The following is a 21,054-nucleotide window of genomic DNA, read 5'->3' as shown; positions in this document are numbered from 1 at the left end:
TAGATTCTCTACTTATTTGCATGTTGAAGTAATTAACCCCCCACCTTGAGCTATAGTTTGATTTATATAAAAGCTTTTTGGATTTAATGATAGCTCACAATCTGAGGACAACAACAGCATTAGCTTTGCAACTTGGTATAGTGTGAACAAGAATTATTGCTTAAGAGGTGATCCTTGTGCTTGTGGAGAAAAAATACAAATAATACAATGCCTGTTCAAGAATTAGGCAATATTTTTTTGCTGTTATCAGGACATATTTTGTATAGAAGCAGAGGTACTTTTGTTTCCTCTCATATTAATGATCAAAACTTCCTTAAACCTCAACTTGTCCTTTTTCAGAACACTTAGACTGCCTTTTTTTTTTTTTAATACTGCGAAGGTTCTTGGTACTGCTTCCTTTACTAAGAAGTGGAGAAGTAGCCTTTTTATCAGAAATGCATTGATAGAATCTTAGAATCATTAAAATTGGAAAAGACCTTTAAGATTATCAAGGCCAACCATCAACCCAGCATAATGACTAGTCAAAAAAGGAGATTTTATTTGCAGGACTTGCTTTTACTCCCTTTAACACCCTGTGTAATATTACCATGGGGTAACACAAAAATTCCATTCAGGATTATTGGAGGACATTATTTCAATTGCTATCTTAAAAAATAACTTAAAAAAAAAAGTCCAGTCTCTTATTGACTTTAATATTTAAAAGGACAAAGTGCTCATAAACCCCATAGACTGGGAAACTAAAATGTCAGTATTGTCTCAGAGGCTGGGGTACCTCAACATTTTTAGTTCCTTGTATTCACATCTAACTGCTACAGAGACAAAAATCATCCTTAGTGCAAAGGCAAATATTGCTTTTGACTGGTTTAAGCCACCAGGAATACACCAGGTGTGTACCTGTCCCTGATGCCCATCAGGAGAAGATTAAACCAGCACATGCAGGGTGAATTGGCAGGAGCAGCATTATCAGGGTCACAGCAGCTCTTTGGCCCTGGTACCAGCCAGGATTTCCATTCTGTGGAGAAACTCTGGTCTCCAAAATGATGTAATTATCCAAGCCCCCTTTTGGGAGCAGTTCCTGGCCCAGGGTTGGGATTTCTTTGTTGGGTGCTGGTTTGGCTCGGCCAAAAATGTGGCCAAACATTCAGCTTAAGTGTAGATGACAGATTCAGTGCCAGGGAAGGATTTCCCAGCAGTAAAGTGGCCAATGAAATCTGAGTCACTGAAGTCTGAAATAGTGGAAACAGGGTGAGATAATGTCCCAAGGACAAGGTAGGTACTTGGGAAATAGTGTGAGGAACTGCTCTTATGGTTTTTCCTGGGCTCAGCTTATCTTGACATGAAAGACTCTTTCCATCATGGTCTCAACACAACCCTCGTTCCACTGATGTCAAAAAGCTGGATGGTCTCCTAAGTTTTTATCACAGAAATCTTTCAAAACCACAGGAAGACTGAGTCCCTCAGGTATGGGATATATATACGCATATATAAAACATAAACCCTCACCCTGCATGTAGTGTCTCACACCCATTAGAAACACATTCAAGTAGAGAAAATGGAACATTTATTTCCTTTGTACTATTTTCCAGAAAAGAATATTTTTTTAAAGAAATAGCCTTTTGCTGTGATTATATATCTATCTATTCACATCTCCGAGGACATCTCCAATGCCTTCTAGGTGACTTGAGAAACTTGTAATTTTTCTTTATGGCATTGAAGGTAATTCTGTTTGGGACTGGGTGTTTTTGGTGGTAAAATTGTTAATTTGACGGTAGAGCCTTCTCACCACTGTGCTGCCTGCAAAGACTTCCCTGCCCCCACACTGGCTCTTAATCAGCTGGGACAATCTGTGTTGGGACCACACTATGGATATAACCCAGAACAGGCACAAAAGTCTCCAAACCACCTCACAGATCCTTGGTTTTCCTTCCAAGTAAATGGAGCACAGTAAATAAACTCCAGCCTGACACTTGTGGGACTGGGAAGGTGAGGAGACTGGTCCAAGGACTAAAACGTGTAACATGCACAGGGAAGCAACAGTGCCTGGGAAGGGAGCAGGGAGAGAGGGGAAAAGGCAAGTGATAGACAAGGCTGAGGTGTGGAACTGCACAGGGAGCTGAAAAGAGGAGATGTCCCTACCCTGAAACTCTAAAGGGGATTTGGGGGACTGTTTAATCACAGAAGATGCAGTTTGAATGAATGAGGATGTATTTTCAGAAACTCTTCCTTTGAGCCTCTTTCATCTTCCAACCCATTTTACTTCAAGACTTTTCTCTCTTGCTTTTACTGGTTGGAAAATGTTTTTTTTTTTTTTTTTTCCTACCTTCTGCTGCTGTTGCTGCCGCACATTCTTAATTTATTTTCCTTTTCTTCTCTTTTGCAACCACTCTCTCTTCTCTCTAAGAGATTCTGTTTTATAGAATGGAATTTGTTTTCTCTTGTTTGCTGTGCCCAAAGAGTACCCAGTGTAAAGAAAGACTTGAAAGTACAATTTACACATGTAGTTGCCATTGGACATCTCAGATGGTGGCCTCAGCTGAGTCATCCTTGTGTTAAACTGTCTGATCTGACTGCTGTATTCCTTAGTCACTGCTCCTCGTTGGAGGTCATGCAGGCACAATCAAACCTTTTCATTGTGGTGAATAAACCAGTGACTCCAGGGGAGGCTCATGTGAGATCCTGGGAATCAGGTACGTAGCACAAAACTCTGCTTTCAAATGAACTTGTATGATCAGGGATAAATCAACAGAGGTTGATAAAAAACATTCCCTCTGTTTCCTTCCCTTCTTTCTCTGAGGAGAATGGAGCTGAAAAAGCCTGGAGCCATAGGAAAAGATGCAACATTGCTTCAAGGATATGGGGTCCACCAAAAAATTCAACTTTTCATGGAATCACAGAATAATTTAGGTTGGAAAAGACTGTGAATATCATCAGGGTCAACCATTAACCCAGAACTGCAACCTACCACTAAACCATGTTCGTCAGTGACACATCTACACATCTCTTCAATACCTCCAGGGATGGTGATTCCACCACTCCCCTGGGAAGCCTGTTCTGGTGCTTGACAACCCTTTTGGTGAAGAAAATTTTCAGATCATATTCACTAAACATAAACACCCCCCCCCTTCCCCACCCCCAGCCCTGGTTCATTTCACACCTTCTCCCCAGTCCTGCAAACAGTTTCTTTTTTTTTAAGGATGTGATACCAAGACAGTCTCAATTCTCTCTGTCATTGCCTCAAAGGAGTGTAGTCAGACCAGGCTGCCAGTATGTCCAGAAACTGAATAAACAGGAGCTGAAATGAGAACCACAGAGTTAAAATTATTATTATCTCTAAAGGATGCTGTTGGAGCAGTGGTGACTGCACAAGCAGAGCCTTATTTCTCCCAATTAGGAGAAAGGGGTTGGACGGAACCTTATCAAAACCACTTGCTAAACCAACTGGCATAAGTTGGATTAGTTTAACAAAACTTACACGAATAGCAGGGAAGTTTGCAGCTGAAAGAATGGCAGGTACAAAAGCCAAGCACATCTCTCCAGATAAAGATGGACAGGGAAGGGATTTGCTGCCAAAGAAGGGATTTGCTGCTCCAAACTGTAAAGTTGGTGATTCTCCTTACTTTGCCTATGGTTCTGCATCTCCTTTATCTATGTTTTTTGATATTTCTTCAAAGAATTAAAAGAGATATAATTAGCGATTTCCATTTGTTTCTGTTTTTGAGGTTCAAAAGTTATTGGGTAAAACTTGGGCAATGTAATTGTGTAGTCCTCGTTCCCCTAAAAAAACTGAGAAGCAAGTAAACTGCTTAACTTTCATTCAATTTCAGAATTAATATGTACTTTCAGGGATGAAGAAATTAAAAATGAGTTTTTAGGAAGTATCTAACATCAGAAATTTTAATTTCCAATTTTTAATCAAACTACATTTTTCCATTTCTCTGTAACCAATTTCCTCTTTTGAATGATTCCATGGTAAAAGTGATTTCTGGTTTTGGGGTTTTTTTCCCTCATGCTTAAAGATAAAAAGCTGACAGATATTTAAATTTTGATGTTTAACATTTCAGCAACTCCCATTAGGTGAGATGGATTTTAGCCTGCACATATAATGATCTTCATATGCCATAGGATAAAGTCTGGAATTCTGCTCACCTGCTATTTATTGGCTGTTTCTTTGCTTTGTGCCATCCCTGTCCCTCCTCTCGGGAGCCGGGGACCACTGGCTGAAAGCAGAGGATCCCAAGGTGTCCTCACTGCTGGAGAGAGGCCTTTTTTGAAGTGAGATGTACCCAGATGGCCTGAGAGAACTGTCAGCAGGTGGCCTAGTTTAAAGTTGTCTTTGGCAAGTTCTGCACACCCAGAGGACAGAATTAGTGGCTTGATTGATCACACAGATTTTATATGGCTTAGTAAGAGAAATACATTACTCCATGCAGGCGTGCTAAAGGAGACATTGCCTATGTTTGCAGTGGAGGTTGGTGCAAGGTGTTTTGGAGGGATGTGTGAGGAAAAGTTAGAGTTAGGACTACTTTTAGACTTAGTTCTCCAGTTCTAGAAAAGTTGGCATTTTTAGAGGGCAGTTTGTTTGACTACTCTCAGTTGTGCATTCTGAGTGAGGCGAAATGGCCCCTGTGATTACATATTTAAGAATGAAGGAAAAAAGCCTCCCTGTTGGAGTAAGAACATGTGAGAAGAAGAGCTCTGCAGACACCAAGGTCAGTGCAGAAGGAGGGGCAGGAGCTGCTGGAGGCACTGGAGCTGAGATTCCCCTGCAGCCCCCGGCGCAGCCCACGGAGAGGCAGCTGTGCCCCTGCAGCCCATGGGGATCCGTGAGGGAGCAGAGATCCACCTGCAGCCATGGAGCCATGTTGTCCTCCCCACAACAGAGCAGGGGGATGCCCAAAGGAGGCTGTGACCCTGCAGGAAGCCCACACTGGAGCAGAGTCCTGGCAGGATTTGTGAACCCACAGGGGGAACCCCACTGGAGGAGCCCATTCCTGAGGGACTGCAGCCTGTGGGAGGGTTCCACATTGGAGCAGTTCATGCAGAACTCCAGCCTGTGGGAAGGACTCACACTGAAGCAGTTCTTCCTGGGATCTGGATCTGTCTCCTGGGAGAGGAAGCCCACACTGGAGCAGGAGACGAGTGCAAGGAGTCCTCCCTCTGAGGAGGAAGGATCTCCAGAAACATGTGATGAACTAACCACAGCCCCCTTGCCTGTCCCCCTGCACCACTGAGGGGAGGAGGGCCAGAAAATCCAGGGTGAAGTTGAGCCCTGGAAAAAGGGAGGGGTGTTTAGAGACTTTATTTTGGTTCTCATTACCCTACCCATTTGCTGAGCAAGGTATCTCCCAGAGAGAAGGGGCACTGTGAAGAAGGCTTAAAGGGTGAAGGCAGTAGATCTCCTCTAGTTCCCCAACAGGGAAGTCCTGGGCATGTGCACAATTGCTCCACTTGGCAAATCCAGTGATAATCCAGTTGCAACAGTGATATTCAAAATATCATTCAAAATGGCCTGAGTAGACCCAGCAGAGTCCATGGCCCAGTTAATGTGTTCTGGCAGACAGAAGATGAGCCTCCAGGACAGGATGGCACCCACCTCACCAAGCTCTTCTGTGCCTCAAGATTTGCACTGGCATTGTGTTAATTGGCTGTGTCACATGCTGCAGTGTATGACTTGGAGGTTTGCACAGCCTGGCCCTCTAATGAGTCCTGGCATCTATTTCTTAATGAGGCAATAATAGGAATAGGAAGAGTTTCCTTGGACACATCCAGATGGATGAAGCCCTTGCACTCGAACCCCCTTCTTTCATTCCACTTCATGTAGCCAAGAGGAAACGGCGTAAGCAGAGCAGGGAGTTAATTTTTATCTCAGTTGATCAGTGTGACATTAAGCATCAAGCCACAATTATTATTTTTTTGATAACCATGTGAATAAATACGCTGAGCATTTCAAACACCCTGCCCTTGGCACACGACCATGTTTGCTCTGCACTGGTGTTCTTTGTGTTGCACCAGGGTTACCCCACAGTGCTGTGCAGTGAGCATGGAGCTTCGCTGTGCCTCGTGCTGGGTGTTGAAGACACCTTGCAGAGCTGTGGTGTATCAGTAATAGAAATGCTGCCACTCTGATTTATTCTTTATTTGCTGTTGCATTAAATCAATAATTTTTTAAAAAGCTGCTTTAAAAATAGGAAGAAAAATTGAATGAATGAACTGGTAGGCTGAAGGATATTTTTCTCTGAGCCTTTCTTTTTTCCTGTACATTTGTTTTCTAAAAAATCAATAAAGTATTCAGTTTTCTGTCCTTGCAAGCATATTCAATATTGGCTTTTATTTCTCTGTTTCTCATGGTACATGCCACTTAGATTCATCCAAGCTTGGGGACACCAGCAGTTTCTTAGTTTTCCTCAGTAAGTGGAACATTTTCCAAACTGTGAGTTTTTTCCTCTGAGATTCCTGAAAAAGTTGTTCAACAACTTGAATCCTTGAGTTTCACCTCTTCACTAAGCCTGAACTAGTTCATGAGACAGTTCACAACATTCAACTACATCCTCAGCCTGGCCTGGCACAATAAAAATCTTCAAAAACTCCTCGGTTTTGCGGTTTGCCTGAGGCTATTTTTATACTATTTTTGTTAGTGAGCTTCTTTCCCAGCCATGAACCCTTACTCTGCCAGGACTTTCATTCACATGTGGTTCTTTGCTGGGATTTTGCCATATGTAATAGGACTGAATCTTGCCAAATATGAGCAAGTCCAAGGTTTAGAGAACAAGGACTGCGATTAAAAAAATAACCCTCTCACCACTTTTCTTATTTTGCTGTTAAGATTTTAGTGCCTTGACTACTTTGCTTCTTGAGCAAGGAAAGGAAGTCAAGACCAGTTAAGATGGGAGCTAAGATGAGGACAACATCAGTGATCTGTTACTAACAATGGCAATGTCACCACCTGCAATAAACTGGGGAATAAACTCAGCTTCCTTCCATCGCTGCCTTTCATGAGTTGTTAGCTATGATTTCTGCAAACTCTTTCCTAGAGATAAGTGACATGTGCCAGAAGGACTTTGATTTATATTTTACATCTATTGGTTTTTGAGTCCAGAGCAACTATCAAAGTCTTCTTTAAAGAAACCAGTGTTTGGAGAAGAACCATGTTCCTGCTATCTCCTAGTGCTGCAGGCTCTGGGTGATGCTCTAAATTACACCCATCTCCTCCTCCTTTTCCACTGTTCTTTACCCTTTCCAAGTGCTGGCCATCCTGAGTTATGCTGCTGTCTTTAACCCTCACTAAATGCTGATGTTTAGTGCTCTGCTCCATGTTGATGCAAAAAACTGGAGGTGAAGAGGGACACACGGTGTCACCTGTCCCCAGGACTCACACCTACAAAGCAGGCAGTTGCCTTGCTCTCTCCTAAAGGTTTGCAGGGCTGCAGCACAGGGGTGGTTTTGGAGGGCTCAGAGCTCCACATCCCAGGAGCTTAGCTGGTGTCTGCAGCTGTTTTGGCACGCAGTGACAGTTTGGAAGACTGAAGTTCTTACCTAGAGTGAATTTCCTCTTTGGAAAATCATGTACTTTTCACCTTCCCCTGCCAGGGTTCTTCACCCCCTAAATAAAACATGGCATTAATGATGAGCATGTTCTGCAGAGCAGCTTCAAACCAACCGAGCATAAAGCTCTGTGTTCCTGTTAATCCTGCAGTGAACTGGCCTCAAGTCACTTGCCACACAGGGTCTTTGAGGGTGTAGCCTGGATTTTGGGTCAGTCAGAGAGTCCCTTTCTGGAGTTTCATGATTCCTCCCTTTACATGCAGTGCTTTTGTGCTGAAGGACTGGTGTGTGCCAAGGAAGGGTGAACTGACTGGGGCCAGTCTGTACCCAAAAACTGGGCTACTCCCAGTTCCTTCATTAGGAAAGGAGAAAACAGGTTGCTTTTCTATTTTATGTAACCATCAGAGAGTGGTATCCAGCCTCACTGGGAGACTCTGCACTGGCTAAGAGGAATATCCATATTCTGGAAATCATTTGCTGCCTCTTATCTTTTACCATTTTAGGAGAGAATCCTTTTTTTGTCTTTTACTGCTAGAACACAATCCTTCCACCTCTGGCAAGCACAGAAAGACACCCATGAAATCATGATGATTTTTTTTTAATGAAACAAAAAAAGTGTCATCCTCTCTATTTATCTTTAATACTAAAATGCCAAGTGAAGTAATTTATTAAAATCTTTCAGTGACTTCTGCAGCCCCTTAATTCCTAGCCCCTGGCAGAAAGGTGATAGGGTAAATGTTGGGATGCGAAGCATCTAAAAATGTTCCCTGCAATATTCTTTCTGTATCTAGGACTGGATTCAGTTTGCTGTGTTACCTAGGAAAGTGATTCTTAATCAGAGCTGATGAAAGAGAACTGACTCTGAGATTTGGCTGTACAGACTCAGAAATCTGCCTCAGTGAAGAAAATCGAGGATCAATCCCTGTATTTCATCTTTGTAAACTTCTTTTGCAGGCTTCAGATTTTATTTTGCTGCAGTGGCGATTGAAAGTCAGGTCTCCAGTTAATGTAAAAACTTTCTGAGTTGGGGGTAGTGATGATGATTTATACACACATCTTTTTACCATCCAGCCCAGCCTTATAATTGCCTGGTGGTGCTGGTGAAGAAAAGTGAAATGCAATACTGAAAGATGCTTTTATTACCTTTGTGAAAGCACCTTTTAGGACTGCAGGTCTTTTTCCTCTCTTACCAGAAAAGTCGAATAACATGATGAGAAAAAGCAACCTTCAAGTTTAAAAGCATCCTCCGTTCTGTGTCGGGGGCGATGCACAGGATTCCAGCTGTGCTGGCAGGAGGCACCCAGCAGTGTGTGACATGTGGTGTGACAGACTTTGCCTGGCTCTGGCTTACGCCCCTTCCTCTGCCTGCTGCACTCCCGGGGTCCCTGCACTTTGGGAAGCTGCCTGGCACGGACAGAGGGGCAGGATGCTCCAGAGAGGGAATTTCATGGGGTGAGATGGATGATTGACAGCAGCACCACTGGGGAGAGTGAGAGAGGGAGGAACAGCGCAGATTCCAGGGTCTGGGAGTCCGAGATGGGAAGTGTGAGAAGGAGGGAGACTGCCTCGTACTGAGGAACAGAATGATTTTCTCCTCTTCCTCTTGAACTCTAAAACTTTAAACACCAAGACCACTGTGGATTTATGCTTTTACAGATCATTGTGGTCCAGACTTTGAAGTAAAAGCAGCTGTGGAGCTCTAGGGGGATGGTCTATACAGAGTTCATGAAATCATTGTTACACCTCACTGTAAGCTCTGTTGTGAATATTTTACATGCACAAGAATATGCAGGTGCAAAATGGCATGCACAGATGCACACCTGGGTGCTTACATTACCTATTTTCACTGTATTCTTAATTTAGGTAATTTTCATATTATCTTCTCTCATACTTAGTTTCTCACAGAATCCTTTTGATTGTTATTCTATTTTTCTTCTCCTTCCTCTAGAGTAAAATGTTTCATCATAGGAATGAAGATGTCAGGGTGCAGCCTTCTGCAGTGTATCTGAGAAATTCAGGAAAAAATTCTGGAAGTTTTGATATTGCACAGCATCATTTATTCTTTTCTCTCCTCCACTCCTTTTGAAGGCATTGGAGTCTTCAGGCGTGTGTGATATAACCAAGGATAATTTCATGATGTAACAGGACTGGTCAGTCTAATGGCATTTTGATAAATATTGTCCTTTTTGGGCTGGCTTTTCCATTAATCTTTTTGGAGTTCTGCACAAACCTGGCATTGCCTTTATTACAGAATGAATTTGGAAGAGAATTAATCACTTGTGTCTTTGGGCAACACCAGGAGCCTAAAACATCGATTGATTTGATACTGATTATCTGATTGGTATTGATTTAATGCTGATTACTAGTTGATTTCAAAGTAAGAAATTAAAATTAGTATCCCAAAAAACTCCCTTACAACAAGAGAGAAAGTGTTTGCAGAAACTTTGTTCACTGACAGAAGGGAACTGCCCAGAGCTGAACAACTGTAGATCAGCACAGGGTTGTGATGGCACTTTGCACCAAAGAATATACAGTTCTTTGTATTTAGCTGAACTCTAAGCTTCATTTAATAACAAAATAGCACTGAAGTACTCACCCAAGAATTAGGCATCAATATATCATTGTATTTGCATGCATTTGGGGGATGTTTCTTTGCTGAGCTGGATGCAGACACCCGCTCTGTGTGCCTGCCTGCACCCCAATTTGCAGTGCTGAACTTCCTCAATGGTAAACAGGCAGCAAAAGGACAATTTTAGTATCAGGGTCAGCCTGTAACAAGAGGAGAGAGATCCAGCAGAAAGTTGCATTCCCCGCCCCTGACTCGTTACATGACTGCACATAGATGACTAAGCCGCTCTAATTCAGTTTATGAGCTGGAAAATAGTTGTGCATTTAGTTACCCCAAGCCTTATGTTTTACATGAGAAAGGATCAGATGAGATTTCATGTGTTGGTCTGCCAGGAAGCCACTTGTTCTTCCCTGGGACAGAGTTGGGTGTTTGTGTGTCTCCAGGACATTTGTTTAGTGGACAAATGGGCAGTGATGCTGAAGCAGAGGGACAGGATTTCCTCTGCAATAGGAAACTTCTATGGAAAAGTGCTCCAGGAGCCTAAACGAGATTTCAGGTGCTGTCTCTTGAGATCTGGCATTGCCTTTCTGCTCTTCAGCTGGTCTTGTTTTCATGGCTTTTCCTTGTTGCTAGTTCTCTGGTGGTGCTACACTTGGGGTTTTCTTGGTTAAAACGCCACTTGCTGGGTTACTGAGACTGTTTTTTGTTACTCTCTAAACGATGCCTGGCTGTGACTGCTTTACATTTTCTCCCAGACAGTCTCTGCTGATTATGTAGCTCCCACATTTGAGTGGCACATGCTTTTTTCCCAAGCCAACCTCAGTGAAGCAGGAGTGTGAAATGCTATGCTGTCACTACGTCAGAAAGATTCAATAAAACCTTTACAGTCTCTCCAGATCCTGTGAAGTGTCTGCCTCTGTTTTCTTTAGCTTTGTTTTGGCTCAGGTCTACAGAGACAGCCAGGTTCCCACTGCAAGTTAAGGAGAAGGGTAGAGCCAGAAATCTGCCAGGTTACTTTGCTGTGGCAGCTTCACAGGGCTGATCTGGTCACTACCAGCACTGCCAGGAAGAATATTGCAAGAAAATATGGCCCTGTCTGCCCCAGACAAGAGCAGGGGCGGGTGCCTTCAGATTCGTGATCAAGGTGAGCTCAAACATGGATGTAAGGAAATTCTGATGTGTCAGTGGGATCCCTGGGAATACAGTGGGAACACAGATCTTTTCCTCCTAATAGGCTGGCTACCAACCCTGAGGAGCTTTGCAGAGAGTGATCAGATCTTGTTGCGGGGTTGTTGCCTATGATGCTTTGCATTTAGGTTGGGTTTATGGACTAAAGCCCAAGCAGAAGGAAATCTTTATTGTTGTTTATCAAACATTTACCTTTACATAGTTCTTAATTTTAATTTCTCAAATTGAGTTGTTTTCAGTGCTTCTTAAATGCCTTCTATTCACCAGAAAAAATAATGTTTGTTTTTGAATTCAGGTTCTTCTGAACTTTATTGATTTCCTCTCCCCTTCCTGCACTTAGACCTTTTGCAATTCATGCATATTTTGTGGTATATTATCATGGTGAATTGCAATTTTTTTTTGAGTCATTAAAAGCACTTTTGATGCCCAATTCTTGCCAGTTCAATATTCTCCTACCCTTCTCGATGTGTGTTACCTGTTCAAGGCACTTGAATTTCCTTTCCTTGTGCACAGCCCTGTTCATAATCCATTTTGCATTAGCAAGACTTTTATCAAGGCTGAATGCAGCAGATTATTGGATCTTCACTAATTGCACCCCTAAAATACTGAAATGAATCCCTAATATTATTCTTCCCCAAAAGGATCTACCTGTATCAGATATTAAGGATTTGGGAGGAAAATTATTCTCTCTGACCTAATGATGTAAGTTCTTTAAGAAGTGTGTGATCTCAAGTTTCTTTCTTTGAAAATTTTGATTAACCTCAGGAAAAGTTTACCTCAGGAGGCTGTGAAATTTCCATTATTAGGAATAGTCTGGACGCTCATCTGTAACAACAAAACCAGGATTTAACCTGCCGTGAAATCAGATAAGAGCTGAAAGAAACATTCCATTATTTGCATGCCCCTGCACCTTCAGATTCTGTTCCTGAACAAAAAAAACAAAAACAAAAACAAAAACAAAAACGAAAAAATATATATATATACACACACATATATGGCCATTCTCAGGGATATTAGCAGACCAGAGAGCATTATTTATTGTTTTATTGAGATATGGGAAAACAAACCCACAAATAAATTGTATTATTTGGTTGACTGCAGGCTTGTGGATGCTGTTACGTCTTCTGGATATTGAGGACTAATTGTATAAATTTCGAAAACAATAATGCTTGTGGTTTTTCACATCAAACATTGAAAACATAACAGGCTGCTGAGACAGATCTGAAATTTCAGTTTTGATCTCTTTATTGTAAGTGAATCAGTTTTCTTCTGAAGATGCTGTCCTGGGGGAAAAAAACCCCACAATTTCAGATCTCAGAGTATGCCTGCAAAATCTTAGTCTGTCATAGCTAAGAAGTTCATTTGTACTTCACTGTACCTCCCCATCCCTCAGGACACCTTGTGGTTTATAATCATTTTCCAAACCAGCAGAACACATTGTTCTTGCTCAGATCACGGACTTGGGAGCCATTGCACCAGAACACATCAGTCCATTGGCCCACGTTCCCCTGTAGATACAGATTCCCTCTGTTTTCCTTTGGGGGGAAGAGGTTTAGCAATTTGCTGAAAACTGCACATCAAGTAGAAGGGATGAGACTTGGCAGGACCCTGGGGGTTGCTCTGTGCTTGGTCCTCCAGACCTTTCTGCTCCCTCTGAAGGGTAGGGGACTGTAAGAATTTCCTTCAGGAGATGGGAAAACAGGTAGACTAGGATGGAAATGATGGGCAGTGGCAAAGTCTTGGTGTCTGATGAAATATAAATGGACAAAACCCCAGCCAGGACAGGTTGTGACAGTGGTTTAGAGTTGCTGAGGCAGCAGCTACCCTAAAGTTCCCACCTTCTCCAGGTGATGTTGTAGAGGAATATGGGACCTAAAGACCTCATACACTGGAGTTTGTTTGGGGCATGGAAAGTCTCTTGCTGTGCCTGCTGTGATGCAGTCACTGGGGGGTCTGCAAACCCCTGAAACCAAATGTCAGTGCCCGGTAAATAATGGAAATAAACTCACAGGGACAGGGCTAGATTGGACATCAGGAAGGAATTCTTTACTGCGAGGGTGGTGAGGCCCTGGCACAGGTTGCCCAGAGAAGCTGTGGATGCCCCATCCCTGGAAGTGTTCCAGGCCAGGTTGGATGGACCTCTGAAGCAACCTGGCCTAGTGGAAGGTGTCCCTGCCCCATGGCAGGGGGTTGGAACTGGATGGTCTCTAATGTCCCTTCCAAACCAAACCATGCTATGATTTTGTGTTTCTGTGATAAATTACAGGTAAGGTCAGGTCCTTTTGGTTGCTGTCACTCAACTCCTGCAAAACATCATGCTTGTGGCAACTCTGGGTGAAATTTCCCTGGATTTGCCTAAACCTTAGAGAAAACATCAGGTGCTTTGCAGCAAAACCCAAGATTTTCTCCCCCCTCCTTCTGTGCCCTGCCTACAGGAGGAAGAGGTCAGGAAGGTAACCATTGTTATGTGGTCGACTTCTATCCTGAAAGAGGTGGGGATGGCATGCCCTGGCATCCCTCAGGGTAAGAACAGCCTGGCCAAGCCATGAAGGACACGTTGAAACACCCCCAGTGAGAGATGAGAAGAAAGCAGGGAGCAAAATAGACGTAGGGCTGGCGAAGCTGCATTGATTAGGCCAAACAAGAAACCTCAAATCACTTTTTTTTCTTTAATCTCAGAAGTTTTGAGGCTAGGTATTGACATTTTATAGTGTCTGAGTCAGGAGTTTGCATCTCCTGAGGTTGGCTATAGTGGAACAGTTCCATTTTAAAGAATATATTATTTAAAAGTGGAATTGCTTGTATTAATTAAAGATGAGTGTCTGCAGCACTGATATAAGCACGAACTCATTTCTAATAATCAGAACGAGTTGGTTTCTTTTGTTGTGGTTTTAAATCTCTTTTCACAGGCACTGGGCGCCTTCCAGCACAGAATGTGCTGGAAAGAGGGTCAGTAGATGGGCTGGATGGCACCTTGTGGTGCAGTGCTCTCTGCTCCCAGCTTTGGACATTGGAGATGTACCAATGTGGAATCCTTTGGTCTTCTGAGGCAGCAAAACCAAAACCAAACCAGTCCTTGATAACTGGATTAATTCCCAGTGCTTGTCCAAGTGTGCCTACCACTTTGCATGAAGCACTTATGCCATGAAATATCTTTTGAGAACCTGGGTTTTGATCTATGGTTATTAACCAGAATTAAGGAATCAATTATAAACAGGCTTGTCTTATCATTCACTTTCTTCTTTTTTTCTTTTTCTTTTTCTTTTTCTTTTTCTTTTTCTTTTTCTTTTTCTTTTTCTTTTTCTTTTTCTTTTTCTTTTTCTTTTTCTTTTTCTTTTTCTTTTTCTTTTTCTTTTTCTTTTTCTTTTTCTTTTTCTTTTTCTTTTTCTTTTTCTTTTTCTTTTTCTTTTTCTTTTTCTTTTTCTTTTTCTTTTTCTTTTTCTTTTTCTTTTTCTTTTTCTTTTTCTTTTTCTTTTTCTTTTTCTTTTTCTTTTTCTTTTTCTTTTTCTTTTTCTTTTTCTTTTTCTTTTTCTTTTTCTTTTTCTTTTTCTTTTTCTTTTTCTTTTTCTTTTTCTTTTTCTTTTTCTTTTTCTTTTTCTTTTTCTTTTTCTTTTTCTTTTTCTTTTTCTTTTTCTTTTTCTTTTTCTTTTTCTTTTTTTCTTTTTCTTTTTTTCTTTTTCTCTTTCTATTTTCTTTTTTTCTTTTTCTTTCTGCTTTTCTTCTTTTTCTATTTTCTTTTTCTATTTTCTTTTTAGTGCTTGAAAAGTGGAAAGCCTTGGAAAAATGAAGGTCCTCAACAGCAGCTGTTTTGCTCTGCAGATCCACTGCTGTGGGTCTGCAATGCCTAGGAAAGTAAAAGTAGCTGCAGACACTCTGACAACCAATCCTTAAGGGGAAGGAAGCACCAAACACTCACATAACCACTTGGGAACTTATTATTGTCACATTTAAAAAAAAACTGATTAGGCCAAACACGAAACCTATTATTATTTAGTAATAGTTTTACTTCATAGGACATAGGGTTATGTCCTATGGTTATTAGGTTATTATATACCCAACCAGGACTTTATTTAAAATACCTGAGTGGTGTTTAGCCTGAGATGGGGACCACATACACTGAGGGCAGTGAGGAACTGGTTGCCACAGAAGCTGTGTCTGCCCCATCCCTGGAAGTGTTCAAGGCCAGGCTGGACGGGGCTTGGAGCAACCTGGGATAGTGGAAGGTGTCCCTGCCCACAGTAGGGGTTGGAATGGAATAATCTTAGAAGGTCCCTTCCAGCCCAAGGCATTCTATGATTCTGTGATCTGAGTGTAGCTTTTCTCTCACCCCTGCCCTTCCAGTGCTCCTGTGGGATGTTGCCTTAGGTTGTTTGGGCAGATCTTCTGTGAGAGGTAGAATTGAAGCATTTTCTTGGTATCAGCAGACCAAAAGTTGTTGTTCCAAAAGCTCTGTTTCTCTCTTGTGGGAGAAACATGAGGCATACCAAATTTCCTGTTTTATATCATTATTAGCACAAAAGCAGCAGTGGGATATGATGGGATGGAGCACAGTGCACACCTGAAATGTAGAACATGTTAAACTTTTAATTTAGTGCATTCAAAGTGATGTTTCCTCTTCAACAGGTGGGAGTGAATCCACTGTAAAATAACCAGCAGCCTGGTGGTTAAACAAGCCTACTAAGGACAAAAGACAGATTTCCAGTCTACAGCTTGAATCTTCAGGATTTAGCCCTAAACTGAGATTAAACAAAACCCATTTTTCTTAAGAGAATTTCTTCTACTACATTAGGAGATTAAAAAAAGAAAAAAAAAAAAAGAAAAAGGATGGTGCTCTGTAGCTGTTTTGAAATAAGTTTTCTGATCATTATTATTTGTGTTCCTAAATAAAGTGTCTGGTTGGACTATTGGGAAATACTTGACTAAGGATGTATGTCGTAGCTGTGAGTTTTGACAGTCACCATGGTCCGTGTCACCAGTGCAGCAGCCAGGATGGTGTGGCAGGATGAGGAAATGCCCACTGGGACCTTTGCCTGTGCTTCCACAGCCCCAGACTGTGAAAGGAGCTCCTCAAAATATACCCAGGGAAAGTTTAGGATAGAAATGATACTTGACAGTGTGAGCTGGGACCCAGCAGACACTGAGAGCTGACTGACTTAGCTGTGGAGACACTGAGAAATGGATGTCATTGGACAAATTAAAGGAAGAGATAATTACCTCTTTTCCTCTTAAAAAGATAGTATTTACTGGCACTAATTAATGATTTTAGCTTTTGTCTTTTACTGACTCTGATAAAATTATTCATAGTTTTATTGTTTTTAACATATCATGAGAGAGCAGAAAATTATTTTCTTAATTAATACAATTGATAGTGCTATCACTTTAGCTGTAGTAATCTTTCAAAACGAGCCCTACTGACTCTTGCTATGGACATCTTTTGTTTCACTCTGCCATTTATCCCTTGATAAATTAATCTGCCTTTACAAATAATTGCAACACTTGTCTGTGGGCCATGACTTTGGAAATAATGTTTGATTTCTTGTGCTCTCTTGTCAAGTACATTAAAGCATCCCTGCCACAGTAACTTCCACAGAGGATTTTGGCAGCATCTGAGAATAGTTCAGTTTCTGGGATTCCTATGGCACTCACTACACACTGCTGCTTCCCATACTAAATAACTTTTTTCATTGAGCTACAATATTATTTTAGTTTTTTCATATTTTTTTAATAGTTGGCATTAATATTTCCTTCATTTGCCTGCAAATTTACAAAAATGCATTCTGTACCTCATACCAGTTTGGCTGTTGTACATAAATTGAGTACATTCATTTTTGGCTGGCTAACATGAGCACAGTGATTGTTTTCTTACTAATTTAGGTTAATTACTAATTTATATTTCTTACTAAGTTAGATTCTTACTAACTTAAAGACTTCAGATTTTGCCACTATGTACCCATATTTGTCTAAGCCCCATGTAAGAGGACACAATAATTTGAACCTGGGTTGGTACACCTCCCGTTTGTAGCTTCCCAAAATGTTTTAGGAGTTCACATGAACTTGCAAGCTATGAGGATTGGTACTAGCATGGATCACTGGTGTTTCTATTAAAATAGTATTTTATAGTCCCTGTTGCTGACTCATTTACTTTTAGGAGCTGTGGGTCAGAAGATTTATGACCTTTATGAAGCATTTAATACTGTGATACCTTATAAAACACATGTATAAATAAAATCAACAGAGTTGGCAGTTCAAATCTTGGTTCCTGAAATAATTCATTTGTGAAAATGCACATCCCCTACATTTGCTAGGCTTCTCCTTCTAGTACGAAAGTTATACCTTTCCATATTTTTTTACCCAATATTTAGACACTAGATGCTGATTAGGATTATGGCTTTTCTTGATTTGGAATTATGAGAGTATTAATTACTCTGCTCTGTTAATTACCTCCTTTTCCATTTTATGAACTCTAAAAGTGAAGTTGATGCTGGAATAAAACTTCATTTTGGGGGGCACAATTAATTCCTGTCTACTCAGGATGATGAATTTCTTTTAAGGCCATAATCAAGTATTAGCCTCCTGCATTATATTTCACTGTAGCACTTTTTGTGTAAATCAAGTGGAGTTGGTTTTTATCTTCTTATATCTGGAACTTATTCTTAATTCACCAGACATGATTTAAAATAATAAGGAATGTTTGCATACCTACTTGGAAGTTAGACATTAATTTCCTTTTAGTTTTGTTGAAAATTTTCAAGAAATAATGTGCTCTCTCTACATAAAGCTGAGATAAAGTGTTTTTTCTTCAGCAACCAGAGAGGACAGTCTGTCACAACATTAACATTTGCAAGCAGGTAAACAACTTATATCAAATGAAGCAGGAAAATTTTCCATGTCTATGTGGACCAGAGAGGGCTCCCTCCTGTCCCAAGGCTGTGATTTCTCTGACAAACCTGCACCTTTGCTTCAAGGCAGATTTAAAATCCAGTGTCTGGACTTCTGGATGGGTTTAGCATACATAGAAGTTGAAATTTCCTATTTAGAGCTCCTTTTTTTGTGTTTGTAAGTAGCAAAACATTGTCCTTGTGAGCCACCTGATACTGACTTGAGTGGGAGATTCTGCTGTGGCTTAAAAGAGGAACTTGCCATTAAACATTTTGGTATGTGTATCAAACCCAAATTGTGCTGACAGGTCCCAGATGTGCTTTTCCATTTGCATCACTTCAGCCACCCACGTGGTTCAAATGCTGCAGCCACAGAGGAGCTGTGGGACTGTGCAAGCTGGGGGATAGAAAAGCATCAGGATCCTTTTAAAGGCCAGGTGGAATCTGGATCAAGGCCTGTGGCATGATAGGATGGACAGGATGATCCTGATTATTTCCTAGATTCATGCTTTTGGCTATCCTTTTATACAAGATGGTCTTTTTAGACTGTCCAGGTTGTTGTACCACAGTATCTGATCCAAATTTAAATGGCTGCTCTGCTGTCTGGAACAGTGATTTTTTTTTTTTTTTAACAAACTAATTTTTAAATTAATCAGCCTTTTTTTCTTTTAATTAAAAAAAGAAAAAATTCCAATGAAACTGCTGAACTTTAAATATTTGATGCTGCTTGGAGCCACATGCCTGGGTGACTTTTTGTTCTCTCCCATGTCTAGAGTAGCAGTGTGCCTTCGTGATTCAATCCCCTTCAGTAAAATCTTTTTTTTTTTTTTCCAAAGCTAGAAGGACAGTGGGGAGAGGGTTGTGAATGCTTTAGGTGTACATGGGTGTACTTGGCCACACAGGTCTGTTATTGACAAGACTGCCTGTCTTCAAGATGCAGAAGAGAGAGCAAATGAGTAAAATAATGAAACATTTTTTTTCTTCTCATTTAGTCTCCCTCCAGGTTGGACTTCTGAGGGGAAAAATTTAGAGCTTCACATCTTGTCCCAGGTCCCACAACAAAAGATATGGAAGCCCTGAGCCAAGTGCTGAGTTCTTGAGTGCCACTCCTGCCCCACCAAGCACTGGCAAGAGGAATTAGGGTGTCTGAATGCCCTCAATATTTCCTGGCTGCGTGGTTTCAAACACGGCAGAAATATTTTTGTCTTATGCAGGAGTTCCTCACTTTACTTCTTCAGTTGTCCTGGAGGGATAACTTTCATGGGTTTTTGCCAGATTCCCATTTTCCCATATCAGGGTTCACTTTATTTATATTAGGACATTTAACCTCAATAACCCATTTCCACACAAAAGAAAATGGAACAAAACCCCAACAAGCCTTCCTAGATGAGTCTATTATTTAATACTCCTGCTGCTTCATGATTCCTGCAGCAATTATAGTTTATAACCATGGCCATGAGAAGTTATTTGCTTTGGAACACAACACCTAAGGAACTCTAAGGAGAGTTTATGGATGTAATTTGCAGGGCTGCCATCTGCAGACATAATGCCCCTGAGGATACAAAGAAATTGCTGGGACTGTCTTGCTGATGATTCCCAGTTTCTTGTCATCATGAGTGTATGGAGAAAGACAAGTAGCACAGACTCAGCTCCAGCTTTCCCCCAGTCCTGTCACTGGTCATGAGAGTGAAGAAATCAGCCCCTGCCCCTCCTCTTCCCTTCATGAGGACATTGAAGCCCCCACTGAGGTCACCCCTCAGTCTCCTCCAGGCTGAACAAAGTGCCCTCAGCTTCTCCTCACAAATCTTCCCCTCCAGACCCTTCACCATCCTCGTGGCCTCCTCTGGACACTGCCCAATAGCTTGATGTGTTTTTCATATTGTGGTGCCATGTGAATAATGATGTTCTTGGATAAAGTCAGTCATGAAGTAAATCATGGCAGGATGCTTTATGCAATTTTGAGTTATATCCTGAAATGCCCTGGGAAGTGTCAGAGCAGAACTGAAGATGGGAAGATGCATCCTGTGTATGAGCAAAAATATCTGCACATTTTGTAACAGCTGATGTGATCTATTGTAAACTCTGTTCTTTTGTTTTTCAGGTGCTTAACTGGACATGAGTGGGATGGCATCAGATCACAACAATTCCTCCCAGGAAGAATACATCCCACACTATCTCCAAAAGGAAGACCCCTTTGCATCAAAGCTTTCTAGAGAAGCTGATATCATAGCTGGCTTTTATTTGACAATAATTGGTAATGATTTTATAACTGGTCTTTGAAATATGACCGTGCCACTGCATCCTTGCAGCTCTCAGAAAGGAGGCAGAAATTGCTGTTCATTAGATGTGTAATTACATAGTTTTTCATATTAGAAAGAAAAATCTAGGAGGGAGGGGAGAGAATGTGTTAGAAATATGGTGTCAACAGTTAATGTCAACAGATAATGCTGCTGCAGGTAGCCAAATAACAGTAGACATTCCAGAAAAAAGTGAAGAAATAATTTTTTTTTTTTTAAATAACTGGGAGATTGCTACCCTGCAGTTTAATTTTCCCTGGGCAGAATAGGGTTTTCCTCACTATGCCATGTGGGTTTTATGGCCTGTTTTCAAAGCCTATGCAGCAGTGAACACCCTCAGATGTGCTCATGTGACCCTTGCTCAGCTCCTGGCATCATCTGTCCTCTGTTACATGTTATACTGAGCAATATTTTCTGCCTAGCACCCTCCCTATCCTTTTGTGTTTGAGCCCATTACCAGGTTCCAAGTGACCTTGCATGCAGAATAAATACAATTATCTGTTGGTTAGTGCACACCCATGATAGCTGGGACTGATTTATCTTTAAAGTTTTCACATGCCAAGGAGTTATCATTCAGCAG

The 21,054-nt window shown here is 41.3% G+C and overlaps 1 protein-coding gene across 1 annotated transcript in view; it reads left to right on the top strand.

Annotated features, from left to right (window-relative positions):
* The first annotated feature begins 20,280 nt into the window (after positions 1-20,280).
* Positions 20,281-21,054, top strand: part of OPN5 (opsin 5) — a 24,491-nt gene continuing 23,717 nt past the window's right edge. The window contains exon 1 of the mRNA XM_008641820.2: positions 20,281-20,431. Coding sequence (XP_008640042.1) covers positions 20,293-20,431 — 139 coding nt within the window. The 5' untranslated portion in view covers positions 20,281-20,292. The remainder of the gene's footprint in view (positions 20,432-21,054) is intronic.

Source organism: Corvus brachyrhynchos, unplaced genomic scaffold, assembly GCF_000691975.1.
Source record: "Corvus brachyrhynchos isolate BGI_N302 unplaced genomic scaffold, ASM69197v1 scaffold116, whole genome shotgun sequence".
In the NCBI taxonomy this organism is placed as follows: domain Eukaryota; kingdom Metazoa; phylum Chordata; class Aves; order Passeriformes; family Corvidae; genus Corvus; species Corvus brachyrhynchos.
Note: the sequence above shows the minus strand (reverse complement) of the source record. Positions and strands in the feature narration are given on the sequence as shown.